General features: G+C 39.0%; 1 protein-coding gene across 1 annotated transcript in view; it reads right to left on the bottom strand.

The window, feature by feature from the left end:
• Window positions 1–283: 283 nt before the first annotated feature.
• The window catches only part of SEC23A (SEC23 homolog A, COPII coat complex component), a 52887-nt gene continuing 36722 nt past the window's right edge, over window positions 284–16448 (bottom strand). The window contains exons 16-20 of the mRNA XM_046652673.1: window positions 15414–15575; window positions 13165–13251; window positions 11158–11313; window positions 9373–9438; window positions 284–1705 (exon numbers count right to left, since the gene is read on the bottom strand). Coding sequence (XP_046508629.1) covers window positions 1616–1705; window positions 9373–9438; window positions 11158–11313; window positions 13165–13251; window positions 15414–15575 — 561 coding nt within the window. The 3' untranslated portion in view covers window positions 284–1615. The remainder of the gene's footprint in view (window positions 1706–9372; window positions 9439–11157; window positions 11314–13164; window positions 13252–15413; window positions 15576–16448) is intronic.

Genomic DNA, 16448 nt, shown 5'->3' with positions numbered 1-16448 from the left:
CTCAATTCAAAACATGTGAACCCCAAAACACAATTTCCTTATAGCAAAAACAAAACTATTTTTGGTGATGAAAATGTTCTAAAACTATGGTGATAGTTATACAACTCTGCGAATATTCTAAAAACCAGCGAGCTGTACATTTATATGGGTATGTGAATTATCTCTCAATAAAACCGTTATTTTAAAAAAATTAATAACTTTTTAATCCACTAACAGATTTTATAAACGCTCTAATTTTATATTAGGCTTCTCAGGCTTTTCTAGATTTCAAAATAAGCAGGAAAACAGAAGAAAAAGTATATTTTATTGGTATTTAGGCTTAGCACAGTTCAATTTAAATAAAATGGAACAGAGCAACTTATTTAATCTAACTGAATCTAACATATAAACAATTTTTTAGGTTCCCGTGTCTCACCTCCTATGATTGTGTTCATGCAAGTACAATCGTCAGCCCGCCCTCTGGAGCAGCTGTCAGAGCACCACCTTTATCTGCAGTACTTGATGTAAATTTCACTGCCAAACACACCCGGCTTTAGCAATGTAAACATCTGCTACAAGTAAACTTAAAGGTAAAAGTGAATGATACTAATGAATAAATCAACACAGAACTGAGCATCGCCACATGATGTAATTCAACAAAATATCATATAACACTGTTTCAATAAGAACCACAGCTTAATAAATTTCACAAAGTGGAAGCAGAAACAAAAAGTGATGTGTAAACTCCCAAAATAGCGTTAAAATACTGAAAGCTATAATGTAAAATTTAGCTCAGAAAAACAAGGGGCAACAACAAAACCATGCACTAAAAACCAATTTGGGTTTAGTAGTTACAACAGCCCCTTTACTGTAAAGCCTTTCTAAAATGCACTCTCACAAAATGGTTTATTTTCTATCTCCTTTTTTGAAAAAATTATCAAGCTTAATCACATAAGTTGGGTACTTTGTGGGAATTTCACATTTATTATCACTTGTGGGATTGTTACCCAAAAAAACTTTCCATCTCAACTATTTTTCCAAGTGACCAAAAACATTAAATTATCTTCATGAAAATTACCATATATAAAGTCAAATGATTCCTAAACAAATCATCATAAAAATAAATCTGCCCTAACAGAATAAGTACAGAAAAGGTGTATATCTAAGTGCTGAAGATCACAGAAAAATATTCAATGAATAGGCAAAAATGTTCACCTGATTTTATCACTACTGTTGATGATTTTGTTTATTTCTGGTTAAAATTAAGAAACACGTTTCAAAAAGTCAGCAAGGACATTCAGTGCCACTTAGGATCTGTCTGCAATATACAAATGCGTTATGTCTCTATAGTACAGGCAGAATCTATTTTTACTCTTTAATATAATTAAGTTATAAAGACTTCAAATTTCTAAAACCAGTTATAATACTGTGAAAAGCAAAACAAATTTGTTCTTATTGCTCTTATATTCCAGCTTAGCCGACAAATGTGAACATTTTCCCATATGTTGCCTCAAACCATACTAATACAAAAAGAGTAGAGAGATCTCTCTGTTGGTTTCCACAGATGAACTGAAAAATGAAAAAAATGAAATTGAAATATTATTTCGTCTGAAGTGTCCTTAATATGTTGAGCATTTCAAGCAGCACTTGACACAGCAAGTTTCTTCAAGTGATCCATGAACACTTGTAAACTAACATCATCTGTGAGAATAGGTGCTCCAGACTCCTAGAGGAAAAGATATTTGTTATGATTAAAACATAGGGTGATACCTTAAAATGTGTAAGCAACATAATAAGCAACTGTTTAAGACAGACAAGGAAATCACTTTAGGCAGAATAATGCCCATGCTCCTGTTGTATAACAAAGAATCTGACTGGCCTTTGTCCCTGATTCCTGAGAGACAAACTCTGTGTCTTTGGAATTCCCTAATAGCGGTGTCTTTGTGATTCACGAGCCCCTCAGATCACACCTGAGTTTATGCTATGAGATGACCTGACTCAGGACGGGGCCAGTCACCAGGAAGAGCACGCATGTGATCAGCGGGCTGGAGCTTTAAGACAGCCTGACTCCGGGGAGGGGTACAGGGCGCTGGTGATTCAGTCAACCACACCGACGACGTAAAGACACGAAAAGGAAAAGATACCAAAGCTCAGGGGAGCTTCCTGTTTGACAAAGACATCAATGTGCTAGGAGGGTGGTGCACCAGGATTCCATGGGGACCCTCCCAGACCTCACTCTGTCTCTTCATTTAGCTGGTCCTAATTTGCAACTTTTATAATAAAACTGTAAGCATAAATAGAATGCTCTCCTGAGTTCTATGAGTTGTTCTAATGAATTATCAAACCTGAGGGGGTCAGGGGAACCACACACTCACACTCACACACTCACACACAGATAGGTAGCTAGCTGGTCAGAAGTGCGGGTAGCCTGGGATTCCACTTGAAGCTGGCATCTGAAGCGTGGGCAATCCTGTGGACCATCACGTCCTTTAGCCTGTGGGGTCTGCACTAACCCCAAGCGGTCAGCGTCAAATGCATACTGCAGTTTACCAACCACTGGAATAGCTCCACACCCAACCTAACCTCTAAAGTAGTAAAGTGTTCATTTGTCTGCAATGACTTAGTGCTTTCATCACTCCTAGGGAATAAGTCTCCCTTGGGGAGATTACTGCTGCCTGTGTATTACCAAAATAAAATTCTAATTGCACATATTTTACCAAAAACACCAGCTGGAAGGAAGCAAATTTATATCATTTTTTAAATAAACTATGCTAATAAGTTTTCATGCAAGCCATTTTAGTTGATTTCTATAGGTTCCAATAATTAACAAGAGTTAGGAAAAATTCCTAATTTCTCTTTTAATAAAACCTGTGTTGACAGAATGACCCTGGTAATCCCATCCACTAATAATATTTTAATGCAGCAAGAAAAAGATTTCTAGAAGATTTTACAGCTGAATTTTAAAAGTTTTCACCTGATACTCAAGTTCTTGTTTATCAGTAAATATAAAAAGCCTAAAACATGGAAATTAAGTAATTTTCAGAGGAGATCAACAAGTTAGAGGCCAATGCAAGAGGAGAATTTACAGCTCTTGAGGTTCTGTTCTGGCCCCTAGCTCTCCTGAATGAAGGGAAGTCAGTTTTACCACGTGATTTCATATGTTAACTCATAGGAACTGGAAAAACTTGAGAATGAAGGGAGACGACAGCACGGGGATTGGAAGCTGCGAGCGTGGAGCCAGACTGCCCGGGCTCAAATGCTGGCTCTGCCCCTCACCGCCTGCGGGACGGAGGAAGTGAGCCAGCCTCTCCGAGCGTTAGCTTCCCAGTCTGTATAGTAAGGGTAACAACGAGACCTACTTCACATGGTAATTATAATGATTCAATGAGTTAAACTGTAACGCAAACAGAACAAGACCTGGCACACACTGTAGGCACACATGTTTTAGCTCTTATTATTCCTCTTGAAAAATCTATTATTCTATAATAATGAAATATCTTCCTTATACATTCATAGTTAACACAGAGAAGCAAAGTTTTCAAAACTGTAACAAATAATAAACTGTAATAGCTAATAATAACTGTAACAAACTAATAGTAACTGGTAGCTCTTGCTTTTTTCTTCCTGTAACTATACCTAATTTTTTTTCATTTACAGGTTTTTCACCTCAATTAACCTAATCCCAGATCTATTTCTCCTAGTCAAGACGAAATATATATGGATTTTCTAATTTATATACTGCAGAGATCTTATTCAAAATTATAAATACTAATGCTCAACTTGATCTTATCGAAAATTTGCAGGTGATTGATCTCCGTTTTTCAAGTGCACCCTTTTCCTCTTTAAAGGATGGGTAGGATGAGGCAGAAGGAGCCAGGCTCGCTTGCTCTCAGTGCCCGAAGCTGCCGCGAGAGGCCTGAGCCCGGCACAGCGCAGTGCTGCAGTGCTGCCCTCTGCAGGCCATCCGTGGACAACACTTACTGGGAACCTGACTGCTGACAGAAAGAAAACTAAGGTATCAGATTCCATAATTTTTAGTAAAATGCTTGGCTACCAAGTTAACTCCCTAAATTGCAATCATCAATTTAGCTTAATGAGTAAAAATTCAGATTCTAGAGTCAGACTGGCCTAGGTTCAAATCTGGACCCTGCCACAGTTTAGCATGTAAGTTACTTCCTCTTCTGAAAACAGGGTTAATAGCACCCACCTCATACAAGTGTTTTAATAATTAAATAGGGATGCATAAAAAGCTTAGCAAAGTGACCAAAACATAGTACAGATTCAGTTTATTAGTTATTATGATTATTATCTATGAAAATATTAACATAATTTCTCCTAGCAAAATCATAGATCAAGAAAGACTTTGGGGCTCTTGTTTCTGCCTTTGATGCCTTTACTTCCAGGCGGGAGTAATTAAACTTCCAAGTTTAAAATAGCATTTTTTTTCCTATTTGAAACATCTGTAGGGAGAGACTTTTTTTCCATTGATAACAAGGGAAACTAATAGCTAACATTTACTGAGTACTACTGTGCACATCAAGCAGGTATTATTAAACTCTCTAACAGATAAGGAAGCAAAGGCCAAGAGAAGTTAAGTAACTTGCAGGGTCTACATTTCCAACTACCAGCCCCGAATGAAGCCTCTCCATATTTTACAACTCGACAAGGTCTTCACTGTATAAGCCTACCAACTACATCTCCATGTTGTAATTTAAACCCAGAAAAACGAGGAACAATTCATTATTTCCATGAACTAAACCACACTTCGTTAATGAAGAAATTCAGCCACAAAGAGGTAACTTTTATTTCGTCTGCCTAAGGTAGGCTCCCAGAATTTTGTCAATGGAATTATGTGAAGGACAACAGTCAGCTGGAGGGGAAGAGCTACCCCCTTTAGAAAAGGATTTGTGTCTTCCATGCACAAAGCCTAGTCCACCAGAGCCCTGCCCCCAGGCATTGCTTCCTAACATTGAGGATGTCAGGCTGTCTGACACAGCCAGCTCCACTCACCTGTTACTCACCTGGCCCCTAGGGGTATCGGATATGTGAGCTGACAATCACTATCACAAAGTCTCCCTTAACCTCCCCTTCTCCATAGTGACAGACTGACATTTCCATGAACTTTATTTACTGGTGCTCCTTTTCTACCTCCTGCAATTTTCTTCTTAACTAAGTCAAGTCTCTCTTAAGTCGTGGGATCCAGAACTGAAACCACTACTCAGCTGACTAGAGTTAAGCATAATGGAAAGGCTGACTCATGGTACATTCTGTACTCTTAACCTCCACATCACAAGATTATAGCTGGCTTTTTGTCCCCCCAGCAAGTGGCAGAGGGTGGGGTGATGCTGAGGATGTAAATGTGGACGCAGTACACGGGCACGCATTCTTTCTCTCACAGATGCTACAGACCCTTTCCACACCTTCCAAGATTAAGCTCCTCTCCTTGCTATAAAAACCTCCTCACCTTTCAGGACTTTAAGACCTTGGGTTCAATTTACTTATCTGTATCACAAAACCTCTTTAACTGCTAACCACCTCCACAGACCTCCCACATACTCTAAGCTGTTCTCTTGTCCATATCTATTATATTCAATATATGCTACGTTTAAGGTATTGTGGAAAGTCGAAAATGAAAATGACACAGTTCTTGCCCTCAAGTAATTTATAATCTAACAGGAGAAATAAGTGCCATCAGAAATGGCTGCAAAAAGGGGATGAAGGAAGAGGAATGTTACACATATCCAGTTATGCAATCATAAGAAAGGTTTCATGGAGTCAGTGAACTTTGAACTCTGCCTTGAGGGATGACTACGACGTGGCCAAGTGGTGACAGGGATGAAGTCAGACATGGGAACATGCTCAGTGTATTCAAAGTGGAGTGAAAAGTTCAGTTTGGCTAAAAAGACTAAATACTAGCTAAAAGTAGATCACGTTATTTGGATCATACTATAGGGGACCCTCAACAGCAATATAAAGGGTTTTTATGTAATTCAACAGGGGCTTTTCAAGACTTCTAGGCAGGGCTCTGACTTAGAACTGCTTTAGGGAGACCAGTCTGGCCAGTGCCAAAATGGAGGAAAGGGCTGAAGCCCTGAGGCCACTCAGCAGGTAATTCCAACCTTCCACGTGAATAAGAAACAGGGTTCGACCTTGGTGAGTGACAGGGAAGGAGGGAGTGGACGGGGAAATAGATCAAGCCACTGGTGAATAAATAGGGGCAGATGGGATGCAATGTAAACGACTAAAATTCCAAGGCTTGAGAACTGAGAGCTCAGCGATGGCCTCTGTAAGAAGAGGAAAGTCAGGAAGAACAAGAGAGTGCAAAAGAGACACGTTCAAGTTGGGGCACGCTGCCTCTGAAACGTCTACAGCAAACAAGTGATGCGCAGCAGGCAGTTAGAGAAATCCAAGACTGGCTCAACGTGGCGCCAGAACAAAGACGGAGATGTGCAAGTTAGCCTCAGATGAAAGCTGAGGCAGAGGAGTGGATGCCATCACCCAGAGAAAAAGTGAATGTAGAGATATCAGGGCAAAATTTCGAGGCACCTCTGCAATCAAAGGGACGGGACCTTAATTCCAATTATCGCTTCATTTATCTTCTACTCGCCTGGACCTGAGTCAGCTGTTCAGCAGTGCTCTAAATTATTCTACGCCCTTGAATGTGTCCATCTCTTATCTCCACACCTAAATTACCCCAAGTCTTTCATCTTTGATGCAATGCTTGAACTACAAAGCATGGTGAAAGAATATTATGGAAGCACACTCTGGAAACTGTCAGTAAATAAAATGGGCCCTCACCACTGCTGTAAAAGCCTTTTATTCATCCTCTGTTGAGTTCTCATATTCCTTATAGCTGTCTGTAATCTTTTCTATTTTCTAGTCTTTAACTCCAGCATTTCTCACTCTCAGCAAACAATCTTCTATTACTGAAAAGAAACAGCAATGATCTAATGTGAGCTTTCACTCCAGCTCAAAATCCTTCTGTCTTTGCCCTTCTTCTCACCCTTCACTTAGGCGCTTGTGCAGAAAGAAATGTCCTGCCTCCTTACCAGTACTTGACTCCCACACACTATACACCATAGGGCTCGTGACCACACTGCCTCCTCTCCAGGATCTTAAACACCTACAAGCTGCTCTTCGGTGTCTCTCCCATATTAGCTCCTTACACTTGGTCTACAAATAAGTTCAGTGTCCTTACCCTTATAACAATCGTCCTTCTATCCTACTCTTCAAACACAGGGAACTTTTGCAAAAAAATCGTTTACACTTACAACCTCCACTTCTTTACCACCCACTAATTCTTTACACTCTCTCTTCTGCTCAAGCACTATATTAAGACTGCTAACCAAAGGCCATCAATGACCTCCTAGTCGTCAAGTCATCTACCTTTTTTCAGTCTTCATCCTCTTCCAAGCGTCTGCAGCATCTCAGTGTGTGTTACCCCGTCCTCTTCCTTCCAAAAAGTCCTCCCTCACCTATTACCACATGGTGTTCTTTTCACTTTCTTCCACTTCTCTGCTTATTTATAAGATACTCCTACACTTGGACTGCCTCAAGCCTCCATCTCACCCCTCTTTGGCCCCTCTGCTCTCCTGGACGAGCACCCACCGTGACGACTATAAGTACCCCCTCTCCACAGTCCACCGTCACTGCTCTCCTGGACGAGCACCCACCATGACGACTGTAAGTACCCCCTCTCCACAGTCCACCGTCACTGCTCTCCTGGACGAGCACCCACCGTGACGACTGTAAGTGTCCCCTCTCCACAGCCCACCGTCACTGCCCTGCCGATTGCCAAAGCCACACATTTCCTGTCCGCCCTCCCACTTCCCGGCACATGGTCTCCTGCTTACCCAGCTCAAAACCCCAAATTACCATGTTCTCCCTTAACTATTTATTGTTTAAAAATTAAAGCCTAAGAAAAGTTGAGAGAGAAGTACAATGAACAGCCACATACTCTAGACCTAAATTACTGAGTAACATTGTCACATTTATTTTACGTTTCTACATATTTTTCCTTTTCTTTTTCTTCTCCTTGTTGAATCATTTCTGCAAGTTGAAGACATCATGACATTTTACCCCCAAACACTTCAGGACAGATCTCCTAAGATCAGAGACAATCTCCTACATAACCACAACACCGTTATCACACTCAAGAAATCTGATAATATGGTACTATCTGACATGTCGCCCATATTCACATTTCACAAACCATCCAATTAATTTATGGCTATTCTCTCCCTTTAATCCAGGATCCAATCAGAACTCAGATTTTGCATATAGCTCTCTTGCCCTGGAGTAACTTTTACTTTCCTGCAACTTCTAACCAAGTCACGCAGTCTACTTTTGAAATATCACCCAAATCTATCCCTTTTCACCATCCTGCCTCCACTCCCTCTCACCTGGATTACTTCAATAGATACAGTTTCAACTACAGACTGCTCCCAATTCATCTTAAGATTCAACTATATTATCTAAGACTCCAATTCGCCCTCTGTCTGAAACCTTCAATAACATTCCACTACTCAAAGACTCAGCTCCTCAGTCCCCGAAGTGGCAGTCCCTGACATGGTACAATGCAGCTCCAGCTGTCAGTCCTACTAGTTGTCCCTACATGTACTCTGTACCTTAGCCCATACAAACCTCTACCCAGAATTCCCCTCCTCATGTAATTTCCACTTATTGAAATAAAAGCCATTCCACGAGGAAATGGCCCTTTTCTGAGCTCTTTTCTGACCATAACCCTCTCCTGCTGCCCCAGGTGACCTCCTCCCCTCTCCCTCTTCTAACCTCTCTAATACTTCACATCTTTCTATAACACATGTCTCATTCTGCCTTGTATTTTAATTACTTAGGTAAGCATCTTATCTCTAATCCTAGAAGACAGGTTCTTCACAGGCATGGACAATCGCTGTGTACCCTAAAGTACCAATACAGAGTGCTGTACATTGTACGCTCAGTAAACATGGTTACACTGTACCAAGAGGTAGGACTTCTAACAAATTGAAATATACTAATAATCATTTCCAAGCCTCCAGCCTCTCCCATGCAACTGCAATCCCTGACGTCTCCTGGCTTACTGTGACCTTCTGTGCTTCCTGGTGCAGCATTAAGCTTAAATCATCACTTCCTATCTTATTATACACTTTACTGATTTTTTTCCTCAAGCGTGTGGGGCTAAACATGAAATATGAAAGCATTCTATTTGATATGATCACTTTTTTATTTTCTATGGTGCCACCAAACACTAATTCTATTTTCTACTCTTATTTTTTCATTACTTTTCCAACAGAAATTGTTACCAAATATGTAGGAAAAAATGTAGCTCTCACTAAAATAACAAACTATAAATACACAAAGAAATAATTTGCAAGACCTGCTATTTACACTTACCTGTCCCCAGGCATACATATTATTATGAGTCTGTGAAGGGTTCACTTTTGAAAGCAGGAAACGGGCCTTAAAAGCAAAGAAGAAATAACATTATCCGTCAAAAATAGATTTAGTCAACATAAGCTGAACAAATACACTATGCCACCTAAAATCAATTTTATTTAATATGTTTTGGTAAAATTAATTTTATTAAAATGTAACTTTTAAAAAAATAAACTAAATTTTGAAATATGTAGGCCACTCTATGTTATAAATAACAAATTCATCCTCTTCTCCCCAATCCATACATTCATAACATTAATAACAAATAATAAATTGTTGAGCCCAAAACTCAGCATGTAAAAATTATGTGTGCAACAATTATGACAAGGTTAGTGTGAAATTTAAAACAGCTGGTCTGAAACATCATCAGAGGTTTGAAGTTCCAAAAAATGATAAAAATAAAAGCCACGAAAATCTATATATTCTGTTAGTTTAAACAATGACTCTCAAAGTTTTTTAAACTATAGCCCACTCTATGAGACAACTTACCCAACATTCTACCTATCTATCCACTACACCTTATCATCACGAAAATAACCAGACTAAAAGAGGAAAATAGCACTACACACGGGGAGAAATCAATGAGAACCAGTCATCAGTTATTATTTCATATTGGAAGAACACAGGGAGTCCTAGCTTCTGAAATTTAGTACCATACAAAATCTTTTCTACTCTGTAAGTAAACAGTTGAACACAAGAACGCTGGCTGTAGAGTCAGAAGACCTGGATTCCAATCAGCTCCTCCGTTGACTGTATTTCCTTGGCCACAAGTAACCTAAGACTCAGTTTTATTATCCGTAAAATGGAGATAACACTTGGACTGTTGTGAGGATCAAATGAGATAGGTGTGTAAAGTGCTAACAATCAGCTTTGCAAATTCTCAACACCTGGTAGCTCCTATTATAAATAGAGCAAAACCCTAATAACAACTGCTATCATTTCTGACTAACAGCGACCGGTGTGTACGACCTACTTTGTAAGAGTGTGCCAGGCACGAGGGATACAGCAGTAAACACAGCACGGTCCCGGCCTTCAAGGAGCAAGTGAAACAAACTTACAACAACCTATAATTAATTTATTATAACTTGGATATGAATTACAAGAGTGAAGTAAAAACTGTTTCAAGAGTGTATCTTAAGGGGTCGTAACCTAGACTTCTGAAAGGCCCAAAAGGGCCTTGTGTATATATACATGTTTCTTATTTAACCTTCATAATTCTAAAAACCACAAAGCCTTTTTACAATACCATAATGCTTTCCTATTACATGACACTTTCTAGAAAGCTGGAAAAATAGAATGAGGAAAACAGAAAAAATTATGTTACCACAAACTTCATATTACTAGACTTTATCAGTAAACAAATGACTTTAAGAGAAAAGCACACTAAGTTATTTCCCAAGCTGTTCATGTCCTCTTCCTTAACCGAAGCTGGCTTACCACCTTAATGCCGTCTTGGCTCTGTTACGAGAGCTGAGCTGGAGACAGAAAATGGGAGAAGCAGCCAGCTTTAGGCAACTAGTCAATAATCTTATTGCTCTGATCTTAAAGCTAAGGCAAAAAGCAAGCAGGCCTTCCCTAGATACCTTCTCCCGCCCATCTCCTTCCTCCTTCACTTGCCTGGTGAAGCAGACTATTCAAATTAAACTCAGAAGGCCAGCAGGAATAACTCGTTGCAAAACTAGCAACAAACACACGCGCATGTGTGTGCACACGCACACACACACACACACGCAGAGTCCTCACCTGGCTGCCCCCATGTTCAGTGTCGATGTATCTCGGCATTGGAAACCTGGAGTGAAGAATCTCCTGTGCGTCATCCACAGGGGCTTGCAGAAGGTGGCGGAAATTTTCATATTCTGGCATGTCCTGGTATCCTGACTTGCGCCACTGCGCTATGGTCTAATTTTAAAACAATTAAAGGAATTATTATTTTTAATTTCTTGCCTATCCAAAAATTTTAGCAGAAGATGTTTTTCAAAGTAAGTAATCTTCAGAAAATAAGAAAATTATAGAACATTATTCCATTTATCTCAACTTTTTAAGTTAAGAATACTAATTTCAGAATTCTTGAGTAAAAAGATGCAAAATTAGGATATTTCTTCTCCTTTAAAAAGAAAAAGAAAAAATAATTAAGCAAGGAAATTTTCAAAACACTATGCTTATCAATTAATGTTAGTTAAAAGCTATCTACCCAAGCTTATAATAAATGAAGGGAATTTTTGTTACAGAAGATTTCCCAGAGACTTCAAAATTAATGACCTACTATTATGAAGTCTTTACCAACAGAATTCCATTCTGGAAAGATATATAAACATAAAAACTTTAATAACAATATCAATAATATTATAAAGATAATATACCTGTAGAAGAGCATCTGAATCAATTCTTTTACTAAGGTAAATGCCTCTGAAAACCACGTAATTAAATTATCCAAAAATTTGAACCTGGTTTGGTTTCTAAGTTACCTGACTCAGTCAATGTATACTCTATATCACTTTATATCTCTGTATTTAATAGAGGAACAGCCATCTGCACTTCGAATTTCTCCTTTAAACACATTAATAAGCTATTTGAAGAAACGAACATTAGCAAAAAAAAAAAAACTAGCTCTGTCATATTACAGGCATTATTCTTAAAAAGCAAAGGGCATTAGTAACTGGTATCAATTAAAAATAATAATCAATAAGTCTTTTTAAAGTCCTGGATAAAATACTTAAAGGATATTTTGAGGAACACCTTTACAATTAACAGTGTAAATCTAAAATCATTTCCAAATAAAATGATTGGAAAAATAAATATGCAAAGTTCCAGAATGCTAGACTACAAGCTTGAGTGTGGGGCTGAGAAGGAAGGACCTCCACACCTTTGGAAGCAGCCAGAGTCCAGGGCTTTCTCACACGGAGGAAAAAGTGTTAACATCTGGCTGAATGAATAAATGCAGGAACAGAGTTCTGCTAAGCAGCTGGATTAAAGCTTAATGGCTACTCAAATATTCTGCTCTCTTCAATCATTTACCATTCCAATTAATTCAAGTTATAAATTTTAATTCACTTAGGCTTTAAATGAATTTTCAAGATCACGTGGAATTTTTTTTTTAAGTACTTCATGCGAAATACCTTTAAAATGATTACATGAAATAATGAAAATGAAAGCCAACCCACTGACAAAGGCTGACTCTTCTCAACATCTTCAGGTAAAACCCAAAAGTACAACATGCCAATGTGTACATCAATCCTGTTACTTTCACAACACTACGCTTTGTGTAAAATCCATGTGTCCGATTGCATGGGGACACACGGACTAGATAACCACAGATGAGTCAATTACAAATGAAGTCCAAAAACCTGTAGTAGGAAGAATCACATTTTTTACATATTTTATAAAAATAGAGGGGCAGGCCCGGTGGTGCAGTGGTTAAGTTCACACGTTCCGCTTCAGCGGCCCAGGATTCACAGGTTCAGATCCCGGGTGCAGACATGGCACTGCTTGGCAAGCCATGCTGTGGTAGGCGTCCCACATATAAAGTAGAGGAAGATGGGCATGGATGTTAGCTCAGGGCCAGTCTTCCTCAGCAAAAAGAGGAGGATTGGCAGCAGTTAGCTCAGGGTTAATCTTCCTCAAAAAAAAAAAAAGAAATAAAAGTTTATCATAGAGGAAACACTAGCCATGTAGCAAAAGAGAAAAATGCTTCCATGAATAAAAAGATTTACTGCACCAACGTGCACAGCTTCAAATGCTGTGGAATCTTACCTCGCCATGATAGATCAAAATCTGGAAGAAGGTGTCCATGAGGAGAATGCGATCTGCAAGAATGCTGCTGCTATCAAGAAGAACCGGCTAACGTGAAGAAGAAAACAAGAAAGGAGGAAGAAGGCAAAATAGTTACTAGAAGACACAAAATAGGTCTTTCCAGAATCTGTTAATTTGAATTTTTTAAGTTTTAAATTTATATCACATTATTTAAAACCTCTTGCTATTATGAATTCTCACAGTATATTTCAATTTAATTTTCTGAGAAATCTCTAAACTGAGGTAGCAATTGAAAACCCAAGTCAAGGGGAAATCAAGGATGACTCCTAAGCCTGATGGTGGCACCACTGAATGAGGGGAAAAGCTTGGGAGAGCAAATCTGGAGCAGATAGAAAAGTAGGGACTATGAAATGAAAGGGAGTGGCCTGGCTACTCACATAAATTGGGGTATCTCATGCATGAAGAAGGAAATGAAAGCTATGGGATCACACACATCCCTCAGAGAGCGGGAAGACAGGGAAGCAGCCAGAGCTTGCGCCCTGACACGTGCGAGCACTCGGGGCTCTGAAAGGCAGAGGCAGCAACAGCAGACTGAGAAGAACACGCAGGGAGGAGGAGGACAAGCAGCAGGCACTGAGGGGTCAGAGAAGCCCCTGGCACAGGTGTTCAAGGGGAGTCCTCACTAGGTAAACACCACTGAGAGTTCTGGCAAGACATAGGATGCTGGTGGCCTTGATAAGAGTTGTTTCCATTAAATGTTGGGGACAAGAGTCTGACGGATATAGGTTAAGATGAGAATGTGAGATGAGAAAGTATAGACAACAAATAACTTTTCTGAGTTTAGCTATGACCAGGACCAAAAAAAATAGAGTGGCAATTAGAGAAAAATGTGAGGTCCAGGGGTTTTTTGTTTGTTTTAACATGAGTGCTATTAAAGTTTCTGCTGGAGAGAAAGTGATGATGCAGGAAACAAACAAGATTCTCCAAAAGCAAAGCCTTAAGAAAATGAAGCTAGGGGGCGGGCCCCATGGCCGAGTGGTTAAGTTCTCACGCTCCACTGCAGGGGGCCAAGGGTTTCACTGGTTCGGATCCTGGGCGTGGACATGGTGCAGCTCATCAAGCCATGCTGAGGTGGCGTCCCACGTGCCATAACTAGAGGGAGCCACAGCAAAAAATATACAACTATGTACCAGGGGCTTTGGTGAGAAAAAGGAAAAAAAAATTAAAAAAAAAAAAAAGAAAATGAAGCTAATGGGATTCACGGATTAAACGGAAAGGTTCGAACTTGACAGGAGCAGGCATGAGCAATGGTAAGTCTCCAATTTTCTTCTAAACACTATTTTACATTTTCCAGATGTCTACAATTTACAGATATTACTACTCTGAAATAAGAATAAAAGTTATTTCTAAAACTTTCTTTCCTGATTCAAAGAACTACAAGACTAAATATATAGCTAACCAACATACTAAAAAATACGTTCACCAGAAAAGCAGAAACTCTGAGACAAATTACTAAAAAAAATGCAGTTAACAAAACAAAACATTTTACCCACTATTTTTTACACAACAGTGAATAAAGGCATCATGAGGGATCATTAACCAATAGATATTATAAAAAAGATTCTCTTTATACTGACCTTTCCCAAAGTACTATTTTCAAATATAGTCATGACACACTTTTAAGTGGTAAAACAGATCATTTTAAGTACAGAATGGAAAAATTGTTTATTTGATAATAGGTTAAAGTCAGCAGGACAGTTTGCCAGAAGTCTAAATGGATGACTTTATCCCTTTTTTAATACACAACTTTATAATCCCCTGTATTTTATATTCAAAAAAGACTAGAGGAGAATGAGATTATATTAAAGCAAGAGGCTCTGCTCAAACACTAAACTCTGGAATAAGTTACAGGTTCTAGAATCACCACCACCTCTGGACACTGTTAAAGACATAAGAATCATAAGCCCTGGAAGATTTAATCAACCAAATGACTGGACAAAATTATCTTAAAAGTTTCTTCCCCTTCATTGTTTTACTATTTTTTTAAATAATTTCCTAGCATGGCTTGCATGGTATCTAGCATACAGTAAGCACTCATAAATATTTTTAAGTGAATATATGATTACCTTAACTATTCTTGAATTAAATTCCTCTATTTAGTAACTACATTTCAAGAAATGCTTAGCTGTTTTCACTTTTTTGATGGTACACATCACAGTAACAAACTAGTGTTTTCCTGCCCCGCTTACCTCTGGCGGCCCACTGAAAGAGTATGCATACAGGATAGGCTGGATCATGATGAGAGACTGCGTCAGATCTTGACGCATAAAATGGTGACGATAATACGAACTCTCATCAGGACTGTTGTTAAAAACTTGCAAGAAAGGAGATCTTCTTAAATGAAACATAAACTACAAGATAAAATGCGTGAGACAGCTTTTACTGATTTTAGTATTGCAACGATATCACAAAAGTTTACTACTATAAAAGCATTTGACAACTATTAAAACGATAAAACAAGTTATAATAACATACTAAATTGTGTTCCTCAGAAAGAACCTTATTCATGATATTTATCAGTTACTTGAAAATGTAATTCAACAACAACAAAAAATTAAAGGAAAAGAGGTGACTCAAAAGGAAAGCAAGAAGAGTTCAGATCTAAGCTACTGAGAGGCTGACGCCAGGTGGCGCACTATCAGCGTTCCTCGTTGTTATTCCTCATCTCCTCAGCCACACTTCTGGGCTTTTTTATTTATCACTCATTACCACCACCAAAAGACTCCTTAGAGAAAATAAAAATAGGTTAAGAGATTGTCTACTTTTTGTATAGCTCCCAGAAATTGCACTGGGAAGGGTCTGCACTGGTTTTAGAAAACAGAACTTACATACACCCACTTGTTTCTTAATATTTAAGGTCTCCCTTATCTCTAAGAAACAGCCTCTAGACTTTGTTTCATTACTCTTTCTCCTCCATTTTCTCCCCTTCCACCCACTCCTCACATAAAAGAGATAAAAAAGGGGGAGAGTTAGGCCTGAACGAAGGACAGCTACACGGTCCTTTGATACAATCAATAGGATCAGCTCCTAGGACTCCCTCTGTCTTTCAGTCACTTCTCTCCACTTCCCTCAGCCCTCAGGTCCAAGTGCCAACATGTTGCTCCAGCCTGGGATCACTCCATAGCTCTTCCCAAAACATGCCACTCTCTGAAACTCTCATTCCTTTACTCTTTTCGGGGATTCACAATACACTGAGAGGCGCTCTCATCCCGCACCACTTCAGC

This window comes from Equus quagga, chromosome 2, assembly GCF_021613505.1.
Source record: "Equus quagga isolate Etosha38 chromosome 2, UCLA_HA_Equagga_1.0, whole genome shotgun sequence".
NCBI classification, from domain to species: domain Eukaryota; kingdom Metazoa; phylum Chordata; class Mammalia; order Perissodactyla; family Equidae; genus Equus; species Equus quagga.
The sequence above is the reverse complement of the archived record's forward strand: the minus strand, read 5'-3'. Positions and strand labels throughout refer to the sequence as shown.